This window comes from Aquarana catesbeiana, linkage group LG10 (assembly GCF_042186555.1).
Source record: "Aquarana catesbeiana isolate 2022-GZ linkage group LG10, ASM4218655v1, whole genome shotgun sequence".
In the NCBI taxonomy this organism is placed as follows: Eukaryota; Metazoa; Chordata; class Amphibia; order Anura; family Ranidae; genus Aquarana; species Aquarana catesbeiana.
In genome coordinates this window covers 209296462-209318125 of record NC_133333.1, presented here as the reverse complement: position 1 = coordinate 209318125, position 21664 = coordinate 209296462, and the positions used below count along the sequence as shown (strand labels likewise).

At 43.6% G+C, this 21664-nt stretch overlaps 1 protein-coding gene across 1 annotated transcript in view; it reads right to left on the bottom strand.

The window, feature by feature from the left end:
• SPA17 (sperm autoantigenic protein 17) overlaps positions 1-21664 on the bottom strand; it is a 143674-nt gene that overhangs the window by 107403 nt on the left and 14607 nt on the right. The window contains exons 2-3 of the mRNA XM_073603221.1: positions 17785-17963; positions 15101-15171 (exon numbers count right to left, since the gene is read on the bottom strand). Coding sequence (XP_073459322.1) covers positions 15101-15171; positions 17785-17963 — 250 coding nt within the window. The remainder of the gene's footprint in view (positions 1-15100; positions 15172-17784; positions 17964-21664) is intronic.

Here is a 21664-nt window from a genome sequence, read left to right as displayed (position 1 = left end):
TAATAAATGTTTTAACCCCTTGATTGCCCCCTAGTTAACCCTTTCACCACTGATCACCGTATAACCGTTACGGATGACGCTGGTTAGTTCGTTTATTTTTTATAGTGTCAGGGCACCCGCCGTTTATTACCGAATAAAGGTTTAGCCCCCTGATCGCCCGGCGGTGATATGCGTCGCCCCAGGCAGCGTCAGATTAGTGCCAGTACCGCTAACACCCACGCATGCAGCATACGCCTCCCTTAGTGGTATAGTATCTGTACGGATCAATATCTGATCCGATCAGATCTATACTAGCGTCCCCAGCAGTTTAGGGTTCCCAAAAACCCAGTGTTAGCGGGATCAGCCCAGATACCTGCTAGCACCTGCGTTTTGTGCCTCCGCCCAGCCCACCCAAGTGCAGTATCGATCGATCACTGTCACTTACAAAACACTAAACGCATAACTGCAGCGTTCGCAGAGTCAGGCCTGATCCCTGCGATCGCTAACAGTTTTTTTGGTAGCATTTTGGTGAACTGGCAAGCACCAGCCCCAGGCGTCAGGTTAGCGCCAGTACCGCTAACACCCACGCACGCAGCATACGCCTCCCTTAGTGGTATAGTATCTGAACGGATCAATATCTGATCCGATCAGATCTATACTAGCGTCCCCAGCAGTTTAGGGTTCCCAAAAACGCAGTGTTAGCGGAATCAGTCCAGATACCTGCTAGCACCTGCGTTTTGCCCCTCCGCCCGGCCCAGCCCAGCCCACCCAAGTGCAGTATCGATCGATCACTGACACTTACAAAACACTAAACGCATAACTGCAGCGTTCGCAGAGTCAGGCCTGATCCCTGCGATCGCTAACAGTTTTTTTTGTAGCGTTTTGGTGAACTGGCAAGCACCAGCCCCAGGCAGCGTCAGATTAGCGCCAGTACCGCTAACACCCACGCACGCACCGTACACCTCCCTTAGTGGTATAGTATCTGATCGCATCAATATCTGATCCGATCAGATCTATACTAGCGTCACCAGCAGTTTAGGGTTCCCAAAAACGCAGTGTTAGCGGGATCAGCCCAGATACCTGCTAGCACCTGCGTTTTGCCCCTCCGCCCGGCCCGGCACAGCCCACCCAAGTGCAGTATCGATCGATCACTGACACTTACAAAACACTAAACGCATAACTGCAGCGTTCGCAGAGTCAGGCCTGATCCCTGCGATCGCTAACGTTTTTTGGTAGCGTTTTGGTGAACTGGCAAGCGCCAGCGGCCTAGTACACCCCGGTCGTAGTCAAACCAGCACTGCAGTAACACGTGGTGACGTGGCGAGTCCCATAAGTGCAGTTGAAGCTGGTGAGGTGGCAAGCACAAGTAGTGTCCCGCTGCCACCAAAAAAGACAAACACAGGCCCATCGTGCCCATAGTGCCCTTCCTGCTGCATTCGCCAATCCTAATTGGGAACCCACCGCTTCTGCAGCGCCCGTACTTCCCCCATTCACATCCCCAACCAAATGCAGTCGGCTGCATGAGAGGCATTTTTATGTCCTCCCGAGTACCCCTACCCAACGAACCCCCAAAAAAGATGTTGTGTCTGCAGTAAGAGCGCGGATATAGGCGTGACACCCGCTATTATTGTCCCTCCTGTCCTGACAATCCTGGTCTTGCATTGGTGAATGTTTTGAACGCTACCATTCACTAGTTGAGTATTAGCGTAGGGTACAGCATTGCACAGACTAGGCACACTTTCACAGGGTCTCCCAAGATGCCATCGCATTTTGAGAGACCCGAACCTGGAACCGGTTACCGTTATAAAAGTTAGTTACAAAAAAAGTGTAAAAAAAAAAAAAAATATGAAATAAAAAAAAATAGTTGTTGTTTTATTGTTCTCTCTCTCTCTATTCTCTCTCTCTATTGTTCTGCTCTTTTTTACTGTATTCTATTCTGCAATGTTTTATTGTTATTGTTATTGTTATTGTTATTATGTTTTATCATGTTTGTTTTTCAGGTGTGTAATTATTTACACTTTACTGTGCTTTATTGTTAACCATTGTTAACCATTTTTTTGTCTTCAGGTACGCCATTCACGACTTTGAGTGGTTATACCAGAATGATGCCTGCAGGTTTAGGTATCATCTTGGTATCATTCTTTTCAGCCAGCGGTCGGCTTTCATGTAAAAGCAATCCTAGTGGCTAATTAGCCTCTAGACTGCTTTTACAAGCCGTGGGAGGGAATGCCCCCCCCCCCCACCGTCTTCCGTGTTTTTCTCTGGCTCTCCTGTCTCAACAGGGAACCTGAGAATGCAGCCGGTGATTCAGCCAGCTGACCATAGAGCTGATCAGAGACCAGAGTGGCTCCAAACATCTCTATGGCCTAAGAAACCGGAAGCTACGAGTATTTCATGACTTAGATTTCGCCGGATGTAAATAGCGCCATTGGGAAATTGGGGAAGCATTTTATCACACCGATCTTGGTGTGGTCAGATGCTTTGAGGGCAGAGGAGAGATCTAGGGTCTAATAGACCACAATTTTTTCAAAAAAGAGTACCTGTCACTACCTATTGCTATCATAGGGGATATTTACATTCCCCGAGATAACAATAAAAATGATTAAAAAAAAAAATATGAAAGGAACAGTTTAAAAGTAAGATTAAAAAAGCAAAAAAATAATAAAGAAAAAAAAAAAAAAAAAAACACCCCTGTCGCCCCCTGCTCTCGCGCTAAGGCGAACGCAAGCGGCGGTCTGTCGTCAAACATAAACAGCAATTGCACCATGCATGTGAGGTATCACCGCGAAGGCCAGATCGAGTGCAGTAATTTTTCCAGTAGACCTCCTCTGTAAATCTAAAGTGGTAACCTGTAAAGGCTTTTGAAGGCTTTTAAACATGTATTTATTTTGTTGCCACTGCACGTTTGTGCGCAATTTTAAAGCATGTCATGTTTGGTATCCATGTACTCGGCCTAAGATCATCTTTTTTATTTCATCAAACATTTGGGCAATATAGCGTGTTTTAGTGCATTAAAATTAAAAAAAGTGTGTTTTTTCCCCAAAAAATGCGTTTGAAAAATCGCTGCGCAATTACTGTGTGAAAAAAAAAAATGAAACACCCACCATTTTAATCTGTAGGGCATTTGCTTTAAAAAAATATATAATGTTTGGGGGTTCAAAGTAATTTTTTTGCAAAAAAAAAAAACTTTTTCATGTAAACAATAAGTGTCAGAAAGGGCTTTGTCTTCAAGTGGTTAGAAGAGTGGGTGATGTGTGACATAAGCTTCTAAATGTTGTGCATAAAATGCCAGGACAGTTCAAAACCCCCCCAAATGACCCCATTTTGGAAAGTAGACACCCCAAGCTATTTGCTGAGAGGCATGTCGAGTCCATGGAATATTTTATATTGCGACACAAGTTGCGGGAAAGAGACAAATTTTTTTTTTTTTTTTGCACAAAGTTGTCACTAAATGATATATTGCTCAAACATGCCATGGAAATATGTGAAATTACACCCCAAAATACATTCTGCTGCTTCTCCTGAGTACGGGGATACCACATGTGTGAGACTTTTTGGGAGCCTAGCCGCGTACGGGACCCCGAAAACCAAGCACCGCCTTCAGGCTTTCTAAGGGCGTGAATTTTTGATTTCACTCTTCACTGCCTATCACAGTTTCGGAGGCCATGGAATGCCCAGGTGGCACAAAACCCCCCCAAATGACCCCATTTTGGAAAGTAGACACCCCAAGCTATTTGCTGAGAGGTATAGTGAGTATTTTGCAGACCTCACTTTTTGTCACAAAGTTTTGAAAATTGAAAAAAGAAAAAAAAAAATGTTTTTTCTTGTCTTTCTTCATTTTCAAAAACAAATGAGAGCTGCAAAATACTCACCATGCCTTTCAGCAAATAGCTTGGGGTGTCTACTTTCCAAAATGGGGTCATTTGGGGGGGTTTTGTGCCACCTGGGCATTCCATGGCCTCCGAAACTGTGATAGGCAGTAAAGAGTGAAATCAAAAATTTTCACCCTTAGAAATCCTGAAGGCAGTGATTGGTTTTCGGGGTCCAGTACGCGGCTAGGCTCCCAAAAAGTCCCACACATGTGGTATCCCCATACTCAGGAGAAGCAGCTAAATGTATTTTGGGGTGCAATTCCACATATGCCCATGGCCTGTGTGAGCAATATATCATTTAGTGACAACTTTATGAAAAAAAAAAAAAAAAAAAAAAAAAAGTGTCACTTTCCCGCAACTTGTGTCAAAATATAAAATATTCCATGGACTCAATATGCCTCTCAGCAAATAGCTTGGGGTGTCTACTTTCCAAAATGGGGTCATTTTGGGGGGTTTTGTGCCACCTGGGCATTCCATGGCCTCCGAAACTGTGATAGGCAGTGAAGAGTGAAAGCAAAAATTTACACCCTTAGAAATCCTGAAGGCGGTGATTGGTTTTCGGGGCCCCGTACGCGGCTAGGCTCCCAAAAAGTCCCACACATGTGGTATCCCCATACTCAGGAGAAGCAGCTAAATGTATTTTGGGGTGCAATTCCACATAGGCCCATGGCCTGTGTGAGCAATATATCATTTAGTGACGACTTTTTGTAAATATTTTTTTTTTTTTTGTCATTTTTCAATCACTTGGGACAAAAAAAATAAATATTCAATGGGTTCAACATGCCTCTCAGCAATTTCCTTGGGGTGTCTACTTTCCAAAATGGGGTCATTTGGGGGGGTTTTGTACTGCCCTGCCATTTTAGCACCTCAAGAAATGACATAGGCAGTCATAAACTAAAAGCTGTGTAAATTCCAGAAAATGTACCCTAGTTTGTAGACGCTATAACTTTTGCGCAAACCAATAAATATACGCTTATTGACATTTTTTTTACCAAAGACATGTGGCCGAATACATTTTGGCCTAAATGTATGACTAAAATTGAGTTTATTGGATTTTTTTTATAACAAAAAGTAGAAAATATCATTTTTTTTCAAAATTTTCGGTCTTTTTCCGTTTATAGCGCAAAAAATAAAAACCGCAGAGGTGATCAAATACCATCAAAAGAAAGCTCTATTTGTGGGAAGAAAAGGACGCAAATTTCGTTTGGGTACAGCATTGCATGACCGCGCAATTAGCAGTTAAAGCGACGCAGTGCCAAATTGGAAAAAGACCTCTGGTCCTTAGGCAGCATAATGGTCCGGGGCTCAAGTGGTTAATCTCACCTATATAGAAGACGTGTGGGGGTCAGAAATCTTGCTGATTGATCGGGGATCAAACACTTATTTCACTCATTAAAATGCAAATCAATGTATAACTTTTTTGAAATGCGATTTTCTGGATTTTTTTGTTGTTATTTTGTCTCCCACTGTTAAAATAAACCTACCATTAAAATTATAGACTGATCATTTCTTTGTCAGTGGGCAAACATACAAAATCAGCAGGGGACTTTTTTTCCTCACTGTATATGTACAGCATTGTGAGTGCTATATAAATACCAATAATAAAGAATGCAGTAGGGTCCCAGTGACACTAGCATGGTGGAAGAACCAGGAAACTCTACCCAAGACAGGCTCTGACTACCATAGTATGTCCCAGGGGTTGGGGTGGGGGACCCCGCCAGGGTCACAGACAGCAGAGGAGATGGAGCACGGGACTGAACCTTTTGATCGTTCCAAAAAAAAATGTTTTGGATGAGGCTTACTTTTACACACCACCTAAAATGAAGTTTTCAATTTATCGAAAAAACTTGAACCTCATATACAGTCAGTTAGATTGGCGGGTTGCCTAAGAGCAGATGTTCCCGCTCAAGTCTACCTCCTTACACCCGGCACAGTAAGAGTTACTAATTATTTCTGGAATCAATGTGATGTCTTTAGAGAAATCTTTCTCCTGGTTTTCTTGTCATATTGCAGTAGCTGCGTTGGATATAAAGTGTCTCCCCGCTGTGATTGAGGGTGGGAGGGAGGCTGCTCGCAGCCTGACATATGTCAGAGTTCTGCTTGGGCTCCGAACACAACAAAATATTCAATGTGTTCATAAATTTTCATTCCATCAGGAAACGCGAAGTGCCATTCCTCTTTGCTGGATGAGTCACCCCCTTCGTCTATACAAAGTCTTTTCTTTTCCATGATTTAACTAGGATTTATTGCAATGTAATGGGGACTTGGCTGGGCTAGATCATAAAGGGTACCTGTCACTAACAAGAAATACATTCGTATTGGTAGGTAATATAATATTCAGTGTGCCGGAAACTCCTGGCTGCCTGCCTTCTACCTCTATAGAGCAAAGATTTTATACATATTGATCCCCGTGAGCACTCAAAATTAAATAAAAAGACAAACATGTAGTCAGTGTGCTCTTTTATGTCCGGGACTCTCGTAGTAAGACTGCTTCCCCTGAAGAAACCATAGTGGGATTAAGGGCTGATTCACACCAGAAGCCATGCTGAATGCACAACCACTGGTGTGTGCTGGGAAGACACAGTGCTGAAGTGCCAGTCTCTGTGCATCATACTGTTTTCTTTTCTTTATTGGAACTTTATTGAAATGTCACAAGTGACATTTCATTAGGTTCTATTCACACAACGGTGTTGGGATTCTGTAGTTTCTGCCTCAGCCTGCTGCGCTGAAACAGAATACTGCATGAACAACTCAGTAGTGTGGACTGACACCAAAGGAAACAAGGCAAATTGCCGTTATTTTGTGTTGGGACTGCACTGGGCAACGCAGCTGCATCACTTCCTGTTTGCTTTTGTTTTTTTCAGTCAATCCCAGCTGAATTTCATCTACCATTAACTAAAAGATATATAAATGTGTAAGATATCCCAGTGGCATTCTTTCTTCTATCCCCTAAAATGTCACGTCCGTTGTATAGACGAAACGCGCCTAGGCCAAGGCCATTGGAATTTCCGATATCAAGCTCCCATCGAACATTCTACGTCGGAAAGTCCGGCCGTGTGTACGCGGCATAACCTTTGCATGGGTGTAGGCTTAAAGAGGAGATCCAGGCTCCCCCAAAATAATTTAAAGTCAACAGCTACAAATACTGTAGCTGCTGACTTATTATTAGGGCACTTACCTGTCCAGGAATCCAGCGGTGTGCTCACCCATGTTGATTTTTCAATTGACTGTCGGGGCTGGCACCACCATCTTGACTAAGGGAAACCTGATGTTCTCTGATGTGGTGTTTTTTGCATATGAGATGCTTTTATATTTGTTGTGAGTATGTTTGTTTTTAATAAATTATGTGGTGTTAAGTAATACTACTCTATACTAATACTACTCTACGGTTCTTTGCTCTTTTCCTCCATTAATTCCTATTCTGAGGAGTGGTCTTTGAATAACCTATGGTGGACCAGGAAACTCTGGAGTCTGCGGTATTTTGTTTGGTGGCCCTTGATTGGATGGTTTCTGCGCTGTCGATCTCTTAAAACCACCTCCTCCCATGCTCGCCTCCAGGACTTTTCCAAAGCCTCTCCAATCCTATGGAATGCCCTACCCCAATATGTCCGCTTATCTCCTACTCTATTAGCTTTTAGACGATCCCTGAAAACCCTTCTCTTCAGAGAAGCCTACCCTACCCACACTTAACAACTGTTTTTTCATTTTCTCCATCAGCTCACCCCCCCAGTTATTACCTTTTGTTTTCCACTTGACCCTCCCTTCTAGATTGTAAGCTCTAACGAGCAGGGCCCTCTGATCCCTCCTGTATTGATTTGTATTGTAAGTGTACTGTCTGCCCTCATGTTGTAAAGTGCTGCGCAAACTGTTGGGGCTATATAAATCCTGTATAATAATAATAATCATTGGCATTTAGTAAGGGAGCTGGCACACCTGATTTCAAGGTGGTTTGTGACGTTTGCACGTGGATTTTTACTTATTTTCAAGATCTCACAAGTGGCCTTAAATATATGTTTTTTGAAGTTTATTTTTTTATCATGCACAAGTTTTAATTATATGTTCTGTGATGGACACTTCCCCATGTATATTGTGTATGAAGTCTTTTATTATGAGTTATTATTATACTTATATGGCTCATTACAGAGTTATTGATATATTGGTTTTCTTACTTAAGTAGTTATTTCTAGATTTTCCTTGTGTCCGGAATATACACTATATTGCCAAAAGTATTGGGACACCTGCCTTTACACACACATGAACTTTAATGGCATCCCCGCCTTCGTCCGTAGGGTTCAATATTGAGTTGGTCCACCCTTTTCAGCTATACCAGCTTCAACTCTTATGGGAAGGCTGTCTACAAGGTTTAGGAGTGTCCATGGGAATGTTTGACCATTCTTCTAGAAGCGCAGTTATGAGGTCAGGCGCTGATGTTGGACGAGAAGGCCTGGCTCACAGTCTCCTCTCTAATTTGTCCCAAAGGTGTTCTATCGGGTTGAGGTCAGGACTCTGTGCAGGCCAGTCAAGTCAAGCTCCTCCACCCAAAACTCACTCATCCATGTCTTTATGGACCTTGCTTTGTGCACTGGTGCACAGTCATGTTGGAACAGGAAGGGGCCATCCCCAAACTGTTCCCACAAAGTTGGGAGCATGATATTGTCCAAAATGTCTTGGTATGCTGATGCGTTAAGAGTTCCCTTCACTGGAACTAAGGGGCCACTCCCAACCCCTGAAAAACAACCCCACACTATAATCCCCCCTCCACCAAATGATTTGGAGCAATGAACAAAGCAAAGTCCATAAAGACATGGATGAGCAAGTTTGGGGTGGAGGAACTTGACTGGCCTGCACCTCAATCCTTTGGGATGAATTAGAGCAGAGACTGCGAGCCAGGTCTTCTTATCCACATCAGTGCCTGATCTCACAAATGCGCTTCTGGAAGAATGGTCAAACATCCCCATAGACACACTCCTAAACCTTGTGGACAGCCTTCCCAGAAGAGTTGAAGCTGTTATAGCTTGCAAGGGTGGGCCAACTCAATAAGGAACCTTATGGACTAAGACCCCATATACACTATTAGATTTTCTGCATATTTTTGTCTTCACATTTACCAAAAACATGTAGTGCAAGGGCCTGCCTGATTGCATAAAAATTTAAACTCTAATGCCCTGTACACACAACCGGTTTTCCAGTCGGAATAAACAAGTACGACGGGACTAAAAAAAGGAAGTTCAATAGCCAGTAGCCAATAGCTTCCGTCTCGTATTTGCTTCAGAGCATGCGTTGTTTTTAGTCCATCTGAACAGCATACAGACGAGTGGTTTTCTCGATAGGAATTGGTTCCGTTGGAAATATTTAGAACATGTTCTATTTCTAGGTCCCTCAGAATTTTCGAAAAAAATAAGTCCGATGAGCAGGGCTTTTTTTCTCAGAGAATAGGTGCAGGAACTCCCCCTTTCTGAGCCACCCCTTTTCTCCACCCCTACCCACCTCCGAGCACCGTTCCTTGGTTCCATCCCCTACCCACCTCACAGTACTGCCCTTTAAGACAATACAGAACCCAAGTATCAATTTGTGGTGCAAAGTAATTCGTAAGGATTTTGGTAATTATAACAAGACAAGCAGTAAAATAGATCCCCTGCAGCCAGTAACAATAGAGCCCCCCCAGCAACAATAGACTCCCAGCAGCAACAGCAGATCTCCCCACAGCCAGCATCAATAGATTATCCTGCAGCCAGTAACAATAGACCCCTCCCTCAACAGTAGATCTTTAAATCTGCAGAAAATCTAATAGTGTGTATGGGGTCTTAGGCCTCGTACACACGATACGAAAATCGGAAGGGAAAATTCGTAAGACGAGCTGTCTGAGGATTTTCGGATCGTTAGTACGATGCTTTTGACAGCAGATTTGACTTTTTCATCAGACAAAAGCTGGATGTGCAGACTATAAAATTTTTGTCAGATGTGAACTCAACGTCTGATTTTCGGATGGTCAGTACAGAGATTGTCACACAAAAGTGGAAAGTACAAACACACATGCTTGGAATCCAGGAACGACTGAGAAGAGTTTGGTCTTGTAAACTACCGTTCGTACTCTAGAATTAACATTCGTGACACAGAAATTGATGAAATGTCAAAATGCAGCGCACATTCTCATCTTCTTTAATGGGATAATAGTGAAGCTGCTTTGCTGGTGATACTGATGTAGTTATGCCAAACGTATTTTAAAAGGCATTTGTTTTGTACGTCCTGAAAATTGCGAATCAACGCTCACCAAACTTCCACTAACACGAAATTAACAGAAGGGGCCCAAAGGGTGGCGCTTGAGAAAAGAACTTCCTCTTTATACTCTCGTAGTACGTCACTAGGTTCGGGTTTGTCAAACGACAATTTGCGGATAGTTAGTATGCTAGACAAAATCCTGCACACGCGCTTTTGACAAAAATCAGACGCTCAGTCGTCCAACAATCAGACCGTGTGTAGAAGGCCTCAGGCTTCATTCCCACGAGGCGGATTCTCTGCCTCGGAGTCCGCCTCTGTCCGCCAGCTCAGCGGGAGATCTCTCCGTTGATCTCCGCTGAGTCGGTGGATGACAGGAACCTCTCTACTCACTGAGCGGGGAGGGGCTTGTCGAGCGCCGCTGGTTACTATGGAGAGATCGAACGAAAACAGACAGCATGTTCATTTTCGTTAGATCTCACCCGATCCAATCTGCCAGGGACGAATGTGAACGTAGGGCCATCCGTCTGATTTTGGCCGATCGGACCGGGTCGGATGTCAGTGGACATGTCACCGCTGACATCCGTCGCTCCATAGCCTTACATGGAGCGCCCGTTCAGGTCCTCTGACAAAACTGACAGGCGGACCTGAATGGTCAGTTCGTGTGAAAAGGGCCTTAGACCGGGATGTCATTAAAATTCATGTATGAGTAAAGGCAGACGTCCCAATACTTTTGGTAATCTAGTGTATGTATGTATGTGTATATAACACACACACACACCTTTTTTTTTTTTTTTAATCCTTTGGAATTTTCTTTGCACTTTTCATAAAATCAACATGTCGCCCTTCTCTTCCTGCTAGTTTCCAGTGTTTTACTTTGAACTCAGTGGAAAATACATGAACAATAAAGGTCCACTTTCTTTCTTTTCAATTCAAAGCAATTGAGAGAACATGCAAAATCAATACCATACTAAAAACTTGGTAACTGTTCGATAAGTTTAATAATAAAAAAAAGATTGAGCTTAAAGCCATAGTTCACCTTTACCACAAAAACTGCCTATCCAGATAAAGGACACATGTAGATAAAAACAAATTGCTTTGACTAATATTGAATAGTACCCTTGCTATACAGTGCCTTAAAAAAGTATTCACACCCCTTGAAATTTTCCACATTTTGTCATGTTACAACCAAAAGTGTAAATGTATTTTATTGGGAATTTATGTGATAGACCAACACAAAGTGGCACATACTGTAATTGTGAAGAGGAAGAAAAATGATTAATGGTCTTCAAAATTTTTTACAAATAAATATGTGAAAAGTGTGGGGTGCATTTGTATTCAGCCCCCTTTCGCTGCAATTACAGCTGCAAGTCTTTTTGGGGATGTCTCTACCAGCTTTGCACATCTAGATAGTGGAATTTTTGCCCATTCTTCTTTGGAAAATAGCTCAAACTACAGTATCTCACAAAAGTGAGTACACCCCTCACATTTTTAAAAATATTTTAGTATATCTTTTCATGTGACAACACTGAAGAAATTACACTTTTCTATAATGTAAAGTAGTGACTAATGAGTGTACAGCTTGTATAACAGTGTAAATTTGCTGTCCCCTAAAAATAGCTCAACACAGCCATTAATGTCTAAACCGCTGGCAACAAAAGTGAGTACACCCCTAAGTGAAAATGTCCAAATTGGGCCCAAAGTGTCAATATTTTGTGTGGCCACCATTATATTCCAGCACTGCCTTAACCCTCTTGGGCATGGAGTTCACCAGAGCTTCACAGGTTGCCACTGGAGTCCTCTTCCACTCCTCCATGATGACTTAATGGAGCTGGTGGATGTTAGAGACCTTGCACTCCTCCACCTTCTATTTGAGGATGCCCCACAGATGCTCAATAGGGTTTAGGTCTGGAGACAAGCTTGGCCAGTCCATCACCTTTACCCTCAGCTTCTTTAGCAAGGCAGTGGTCATCTTGGAGGTGTGTTTGGGGTCATTATGTTGAAATACTGCCCTGCGGCCCAGTCTCCAAAGGGAGGGGATCATGTTCTGCTTTAGTATGTCACAGTACATGTTGGTATTCATGGTTCCCTCAATAAACTGTAGTTCCCCAGTGCTGGTGTTCTCTCGATATGTGCCCTCTGTCGAAAGGTGTGCGAGCATCAGAGGAGGCATTTTTCGGTGGGAGAGAAAATGTCACGGTCACTATTAAAAGCCATTCACAGAGTGGAGGGACACCGTAGTTCTCATATTGTGCCTCGATGTTGTAGGGCGGGGGTTTCAGTCTGCTCAAGGTTGCCTTTCATTGTTGCACGACGGCTTTAGTGTCTTGAGCACCACCTGTTGCCTGCATCTAAGGGCGGTTTGCAACTCAGACAAAACCCGCCCTTTAACAGCGAGGCATTATGTAACAACTACGATGTCCCCCTCCGCTCTGTGAATAGCTTTCAATTGTGTCCGTGAAATTCCCTCTCCCGTGTAAAAATGCCTCCTGTGATGTGCGTATGCGCCATGATCACGTCACTCCAGCTGATCAGGAGTGTGGCTCCATCCTGCGCATGCGCGGGCACTTTTCGACAGAGGGCACATATCGATAGAACACCAGCAGCACTCATGCAGCCCCAGACCATGACTATGCCTGACTGTAGGCAAGATACACTTGTCTTTGTACTCCTCACCTTGTTGCCACCACACACGCTTGACACCATCTGAACCAAATACGTTTATCTTGGTCTCATCAGACCACAGGACATGGTTCCAGTAATCCATGTCCTTAGTCTGCTTGTCTTCAGCAAACTGTTTGCGGCCTTTTTTGTGCATCATCTTTAGAAGAGGCTTCCTTCTGGGACGACAGCCATGCAGATCAATTTGATGCAGCGTACGGCGTATGGTCTGAGCACTAACAGGCTGACCCCCCACCCTCTGCGGCTATTCCCCAAAGACAACCTCTGGATATGACGCTGAGCACGTGCACTCAACTTCTGTAGCTCTGGCTGTATGTTTGGGGTCATTGTCCTGCTGGAAAATGAACCTCTGCCCCATTCTCAAGTCTTTTGCAGACTCTAACAGGTTTTCTTCTAAGATTGCTCTGTATTTGGGTATATGCATCTTGCCAACTCTGACCAGCTTCCCTGTCCCTATTGAAGAAAAGCATCCCCACAACATGATGCTGCCACCACCATGTCTCATGGTGGGGATGGTGTATTCAGGGTGATGTGCAGTGTTAGTTTTCTGGCAGATATAGCATTTTGTTTTTAGGTTAGGCCAAAAAGTTCAATTTTGGTCTCATCTGAGCAGAGCACCTTCTTCCATATGTTTCCTGTGTCCCCCACATGGCTTCTCGCAAACTGCAAATGGGATTTCTTATGGCTTTCTTTCAACAATGGCTTTCTTCTTGCCACTCTTCCATAAAGGCCAGATTTGTGGAGTGCAGGACTAATAGTTGGAAGGTCCCAATGGGCACAGTGGCCTCCATCATCCGTAAATGGAAAAAGTTTGGAACCACCAGGACTCTTCCTAGAGTGGGCTGCCCGGTCAAACTGAGCGATCGGGAGAGAAGGGCCTTAGTCAGGGAGGTGACCAAGAACCCGATGATCACTCCGACAGAGCTCCAGCATTTCTCTGCGGAGAGAAGAGAACCTTCCAGAAGTACAACTATTTCTGCAGAACTCCACCAATCAAAGCTTTATGGTAGAGTGGCCAGACAGAAGCCACTCCTAAGTAAAAGGCACATGACAGCCCACCTGGAGTTTGCCAAAAGGCACCTAAAAAGACTCTCAGACCATGGGAAACAAAATTCTCTGGTCTGATGAAACAAAGATTGAACTCTTTGGCCTGAATGGCAAGCGTCATGTCTGGAGGAAACCAGGCACCACTCATCACCTGGCCAATACCATCCCTACAGTGAAGCATGGTGGAGGCAGCATCATGCTGTGTGGATGTTCTAAACGTGGTGACATAAAACACGTACGTCGGGACTATAAACGGGGCAGTGGCCAATAGCTTTCATCTCTTTATTTATTCTGAGCATACGTGGCACTTTGTCCGTCGGATTTGTGTACACACGATCGGAATTTCCGACAACGGATTTTGTTGTCGGAAAATTTTATATCCTGCTCTCAAACTTTGTGTGTCGGAAAATCCGATGGAAAATGTGTGATGGAGCCCACACACGGTCGGAATTTCCGACAACAAGGTCCTATCACACATTTTCCGTCGGAAAATCCGACCGTGTGTACAGGGCATAAGACTGGGGCGAAGGTTCATCTTCCAACAGGACCACAACCCTAAGCACACAGCCAAGATAACAAAGGAGTGGGTATGAGACAACTTTGTGAATGTCCTTGAGTGGCCCAGCCAGAGTCCAGACTTGCACCCAAATGAACATCTCTGGAGAGATCGGAAAATGGCTGTGCACAGACGCTCCCCATCCAACCTAAAGGAGCTTGAGAGGTCCTGCAAAGAAGAATGGGAGAAACGGCCCAAAAATAGGTGTGCCAAGCGTGTAGCATCATACTCCAAGACTTGAGGCTGTAATTGGTGCCAAAGGTGCTTCAACAAAGTATTGAGCAAAGGATGTGAATACTTATGTACATGGGATTTTTTTTCCTTTTTTATTTTTAATAAATTTGCAAACATTTCAAACGTCTTTCACATTGTCATTATGGGGTATTGTTTGTAGAAACTTGAGGAAAATAATGAATTTAATCCATTTTGGAATAAGGCTGTAACATAACAAAATATGGAAAAAGTGAAGCGCTGTAAATACTTTTCGGATGCACTGTACATTCACCTTGGCGTTTTGCACACAAAGTGCATCCAGCAGCGATCACTGCAGGTAATTGCTGGCTGTGCGAACAGCCAGGAATATCTGTGGCCTTAGACAATGAATGTGTATGGTGACCGCAACTAGCCGCTGGCAGGTGTCAAAAACAGCAGCAGGACTTAGCAGATTCTTGCTGCTGGCTTATGCACAGTTGCGAAACACCTCAGCCAGCCACAGCCTCAAATGTAGCCTCACTTAACAACAGCTTACCTGGAAAGAGTGATTATTGTAGAACCTGTCCTCCAAAGATGCACTCCATTCGGCTGGGTCAAAGCCCATCCCTGCAAAGACAAATCAGTTAAAGTGACCCTGTCACAACAGGCTTGATAGAAAAATAAAGCCCAAATGTAAAGGAAGATGCTATATACCTAACTTTCCTGGAGAACATGCTGCTCCAGGGTCCCTTCAGTCAATACTAGAATCATAGGCGTGTGCGGCCTATTACAATAGGGTGTGCAGCTAGGGTTGCCACCTGTCCGGGATTCACCCAGACAGTTCGGGTTTGGAATCATGTGTCCAGGTTTCAGACTGCCTGAAACCCGGACACATTAGTCAGACCAGACTATGGCTTCCCAGCGGGGTTTCTGGCTGCAGCTGGCCAAGCTGAGAGTGTCTGTTACACTCTTTCACACTGCCCAAAACCAAGACTAATAATCCCCCCCAAAAAAGAAAAAACACAGGCGGGAGATGAGAGAGGGCTTGTTCAGCAACTCTTCCTCCCCCACCCCTCTGTGTCTGCCCACACTCCAATTCTTGGAAATTGGAAGTCCAGCAGCCTCAGTTACATCTGGATGAGAGGCGCTGACTGCCAATGGGTGAGTGAGCTCACCATCCATCCCTGTCTGTGATTGAAGTCTCCCCCTTCTCTCTCCTGCCTCTGAGTGAGTACACTAAGATAAATCAGGGTTCTCAGAGCAATCCTTTCATCAGAGGCCACAGTGTTCCCCCTTACATCAGAGTCCTCTCTGTACATCAGAGTTCTTAGTGTTCCCCCCTTAAATTAGGGTTCCCAGAGCATCCCTTAGAGTCCCCAGAGTTCTCCCTTACATTAGAGTCCCCAGAGTTCTCCCTTACATCAGAGTCCCCAGAGTTCTCCCTTACATTAGAGTCCCCAGAGTTCTCCCTTACATCAGAGTCCCCAGAGTCCCCCTTTACAGTGAAAGGAAACTCTGTGGATTCAGATGTAAAAGGGGAACTCTGTGGACCAAAAAATTGCTGTGCGCCGCTAAAGTGTTTGGGTTTAATTTGAAGAAAAGGTGGCAACCCTATGTGCAGCCCAAAGCTCAAACACACATGCGTGCGCGTGTGTGTGTGCATGTGTGTGCGCGCGGGCATGTATACACACACACAGAGAACCGGTGTGAATGACCCTTATTTTTTTATATTTTACATTTTTAATTTTTTTCACCGCTTCTTGGGGGCCTTGGTGAAATATGAGGTGTCTAAATATACCCTTGAAGTCTCACTTTTCCCTTTCTGTAGCCTCAAGTGCACAGAATGAATGAACAGGAAGAGCTCTGTACAGCCTTCCTGTTCATTCATAATCTGAAGCTTAGTAAACACAGTTATGAATGAACACAGTGAGTAGTCAGTACCGATCACTCACTGTGATAATTCAGAAATGAAGGGGTCATTTTTACCAGCCCCCTCTCCGCTCTCCATCCTGAAGATCCCCGTGTGTGTCTGCAGCAGCGGGCAGGAGAGGAGGGAAGCCGGCAGTGCTGCGGGGGGGGGGGGGGGACATATTCTAACGCACATAAGGTGATTAGGGATACCCAGCACACTCCTTGCGCACACCTATGCCTAGTATAAAGGCTGCATGTAAATGAAGAGCCTCTATACCTACCTTTTTGATGGTCCCATCTTCAAACCTTGCTGCTTTTCTGATCTCCAATTGCTGCAGGAATTCAACCCTTCCCAATGTGTGAAATCCCTGCCCCCCCTGCTGCACACTGTAGTTCCTCCTTTCAGCTCCTATGCCCTGTAGTGATATACAAGCCCATGGGAGGAACCACCGCGAGCAGTGGGGGGGAGCAGAAATTCCACACAGCCCGAAATATAGAATACCTGCAGCGTCCATGGAGTTTAAAAACACAGGTAAGGTAAGCATAAGCCTCCATTTTTACATGCAGGCTTTTTTTTTTTTGTATCAACTCAAGGGACATCCTGAGCAGCATGTTCTCCAGGAAAAGTATTTCATCCCTTGATGTTACTCTTCAATTTCAGCAAAGCTTTATGTTAACATCTGAGTAGAGGTTCTCTTCAATAACTAATTCAACGTTAAAACAGTATTAAGTGGCAAAATGCATGCTCGCATTTGGGTTTATCAATTCTTAGATGTGATGGCTGCATTCGTTTTCTTTAATAGGCTTTCTTTCTTTTATTTTCACCTACTGATCCTGCCAGCAAGCCTGTTTTTTTTCCAACAGAACAAGCTGTCCTGCCGATGCAGCAGTTACAAGGTTGAGGCAAACCATTTACTACTGACAGTAGTGCTTACGATGATGATGCTTTTATTTATTGATGTACACCCTTTATCCCAAAAGAAAAAATAAATAAACTGTTTGCTGTAACTGCTCATAATGTATTAGCTGGAGTTTGGCTTTATTTTGTTAGAGTAACACATCTAACACTCCTCCCCCCCCCCCCCCCCCCCCCAACTGACAATGCTGCTATCCAAAGGTGCCCCCTGTGCTCCTTCATCCAGAGTGGGGGCACTCTAATACAGGCTTGTTACTGCCCAGATTAACCAGGTGACAACAGAGGGGGGGGGGCCTAAAAAAGAAAGCTAATGCAGCCATCACATCTAATGATTGGGAAGCTGCTATATTACATTTTTGATTTTGGGTTTAATACCAATTTAAGTGTGACGATGATACCAGGTAACTGCTCACCTTCCCTGTTTTGCAGAAGGTCTGAAAAGTATTTGGAAGCAAATAGCGGGATATCCTTCGGCTGCTCCCTTAGGACCTCTCTGGTGAGCCCTTCCAGGAGACTGGCAAACCCTCGAGGGATGCGATAATTTGTGTTGGAAAAAGGAATGGCCATGTTCCGGGTGTTGGAGTGCGCTCCTGCAGACGTGTAATAACAGGTTACTGACAGACACCTTACAATGGAAAGTACACTTTATTATAGATCATAATTAACCTGCTTATATCTGGCCTTCCCTGGTTCCTTCTCCCCTCCAACATACTAATAATATTTGTAAATCGAACCTTTCCATCACAAACCTTCTTTTAGTTCCAGTGATATCATCAAGGGGTTTCTGTGCTTCTCTATGCAATGCAGGCAGATCATGGCTGTTGGAATAGGTCAGCAGGATGCTGTGCATAGCCTAGGGTGACCACGTGTCCCGGATTGCCCGGGACAGTCCCGAATTTTGCAGGTCTGTCCCGGATACCTTCATTCCAGGACAATACAGTGTCCCGGAATGAAACTGACACAGCCACCCCCCGGGCCAATCTGATGCCCCCAAAAAAAGGCCGCCACATGACCGCTTTACTCACTGACAGTACTTGTCCTGGCCGGGAATGTCTGGAGGAACACAATCTCCACCCCCTGCTTGTGATTGTAGAAATTATAAATCCCAGTGACTAATCACTGTGCTGTGATTTGTTACAGCACAAGCTGATTTTTTGGAAGTGGAGGGGGGGGGGGGGGGGGCCTCTAAATGGGAGTTTGGAAATGCGGTCGCCCCTCCTAAAAACATCACAGCACCCTGGCTTAGTAACTATCAAGACCTCTCAGTCTTCATGACCGAAAGAACTGAAATCTAATGAATGAAAGGGGTGGGACAGGGACAGTCAGAGTGGGGAGAAAAGAGCTAGATGATGCTGGACATCCACCAGGAAGTAAGTCATTTTGGTACAGGGGAGGAGCCCGTACAACTTTGCAAGAAGAATTTTATAAAGTGAAAAATTAGGTCAACTCAACACCTAAACCCGTGTCAGTCTACGTAAATTCAATCACTGCAATCTTCTATCAGCTTTAATTGTTCATTTCATTTCTAGAGCCATTTTCAACCTCTTTAAATCTGCAGATCTTATCCAGTTCCCACCCGTCCAATAGCAGATTGACGGCTGGACGATGGTTTTGTTATCCTGATTGGACATCATAAGATGTCCTATCAGGATACGGCGATCGCGGGGCCACGCAATCTGTCACCGGCCATGTCCACAGGACACGACCGATCAGGGTACCGACTCGTTGCCAGTACCATGGGACCGCCATGACCAATCGCAGCAGGTCACATGACAGTTGTATACAATGGATGGCTTCCTTTTATGCCATCCATCGGATAGATCTGTGTTGCTAGCTGTGATTGGTCAGTGTGACCACATGGTACAGACAGGGCCAATCACAGCCCATCTGTACCATGTGATTAGCTCTGGCCAATCACAGCAAAACAGACTGAATGAATCAGTTTCATTCAGTAAAATGTTTGCTTATAGCAATGTAATGCACTGCTATAAACAGACAAAATGTGTAAAAAGAGTAGTACTACTTCCCAAGAGTAGTACAATGTTGCTTTGGTAACATTATATTGCTCGTCACAGTGTGTTAAAAATAATATATATAAAATGTAATAAAAAAAAAAAAGGAAATGTAAAAAAAAAACAACATTTTCTTTTTAGTGTCATCAGCCAGTGTCCCTGATTACTGCCACACCGTTATATGATAATTCTGTACTGCACTGGTGTAAAAGAAAAAATACATTTTCCAAAAAAATTGGACAACTTCAAAAAACCCGCCATGCCGCTTACTAAATATCTTGGACTGTCTACTTTCCAAAAAGGGGTCATTTGGGGGTATTTATACTGTCCTGGCATTTCCGGGCCTCAAGATATCAGATAGGCCGTCAGTACATCAGGATTAATTGATTTTCAGATATATACCATAGTTTTCTACAGACTAAATAATATACACCGATTTGGGTTATTTTCACCAAAGAAACATAGCAGTATATACTTTGCTCTAAATTTATGAAGAACAATTTATTATTTGCAAAATTTAATTACAGAAACTAAGAAAAACGATTTTTCTTTTCTAAGTTTTCACTCTTTTTTCCATTTAGCAAAAAATAAAAAACCCAGTGGGGATTTAATACCACCAAAAGAAAGCTCTATTTGTGTAAAACAATGATAAAACTTTCATATGGGTACAGTGTTGCACGACCGCGCAATTGTCATTCAAAGCGTGACAGCGCTGAAAGCTGAAAATTGGCCTGGGCAGGAAAGGGGGTGAATGTGCCCAGTATTGAAGTGGTTAAATAATACCAACTGAACATGCCATGAGGGTTCATGTTCCCGCACTTCCCGTTATAGGGTGACAACGTCCGCCCCTGCCGCCCAGTTCCTACATTGTCACCCGGCCTTATTGACTTTAGATGGAGACTAGTGTCCATTTCTGTACACATTTCATAGACACGATCCCCTGTTGTCATCATCAGGAAACCCACCATGAGAAAAGCCATGCCGTCATTGCTGAAGTGTGTGTAGACAGGAAGCAGGGTACAAAAAAAAAAACAAAAAAACAATGATTTAAAATAAAAAGAAAAATCTGATTTTTTTTTATTTTTATCAAACTTAATTTAATAAAATGCTAATCTAAAGATAATTTTCTACTTAACCACTTGCCGACCAGCCGCCGTATACGCCGTATAAGCTGCGATGTCCGCCGGCCACTTGTGATCGCAGTAAAAATCGCTGATCACTGCCATTACTAGTAAAAAAATAAAATAATAATAATAACAACAATGCCATAAATCTATTCCCTATTTTATAGACGCTATAACTTTTGCGCAAACCAATCAATACACGCTTATTGCAATATTTTTTTGCCAAAAATATGTAGAAGAATACATATCGGCATAAACTGAGGAAGAAACTATTTTTTTTACATTTTTTTTTTTTGTCTGGATATTTATTATAACAAAAAGTAAAAAAACATTTTTTTTTTCAAAATTGTCAGTCTTTTTTTGTTTATAGCGCAAAAATAAAAAAACACAGAGGTGATCAAGTACCAGCAAAAAAAAGCTCTATTTGTGGGGAAAAAAAAAGGTATTTTTGTTTGGATACAGCGTCGCACGACCGCGCAATTGTCAGTTAAAGCGACGCAGTGCCGAATCGCAAAAAATGGCCTGGTCATTAAGGGGGCAAATCTTCCGTGCTCTAAGTGGTTAAGATACATTAATAATTTTGTTTATTCAGCATGAAATGGAGCTTAGTTATGTAGCATGAGGCTGTATATTCTGCAATATTTACATTTTTTGTAAACTCATGAAATGAATCCAAGCTGAGATAACATGCACTGCATTGATGCATTCACACAATTACACAGCAACCATGAGATAAAACAAAGTTTAGGAATATTCCTTTATCCCATTGTCTTGCAAATCTATGTACACTACAAACTGTATGATTGAATCGGTTCTGATATCGCTGTTTTACTAACCTGACAGCTTATTATTCTAAATAAGAAACCTTCATTTTGTTTGCAAATATTAAGTCCTTACATTTAAAGAGCACCTGTCATTTCAGATCCATCATGGCACCGCCTGTTAGCAGGAATCCACTCACCTGCTGCCGCCACGCCCCTCATCTTGTTGTGTCACTGCCACATCACCAGCCGTCCCATTAAAGTGAATGGGACTGTCGGTGAGTCAACAGCGGGTCAGAGGAGGAGCCGCTGCGGGACAGAGATGACAGTTGCGCTTTAAAAATTAGGATTTAGTTGATTTAAATCAAGCCTTTTTACTAGTGATTTAAATCGTGG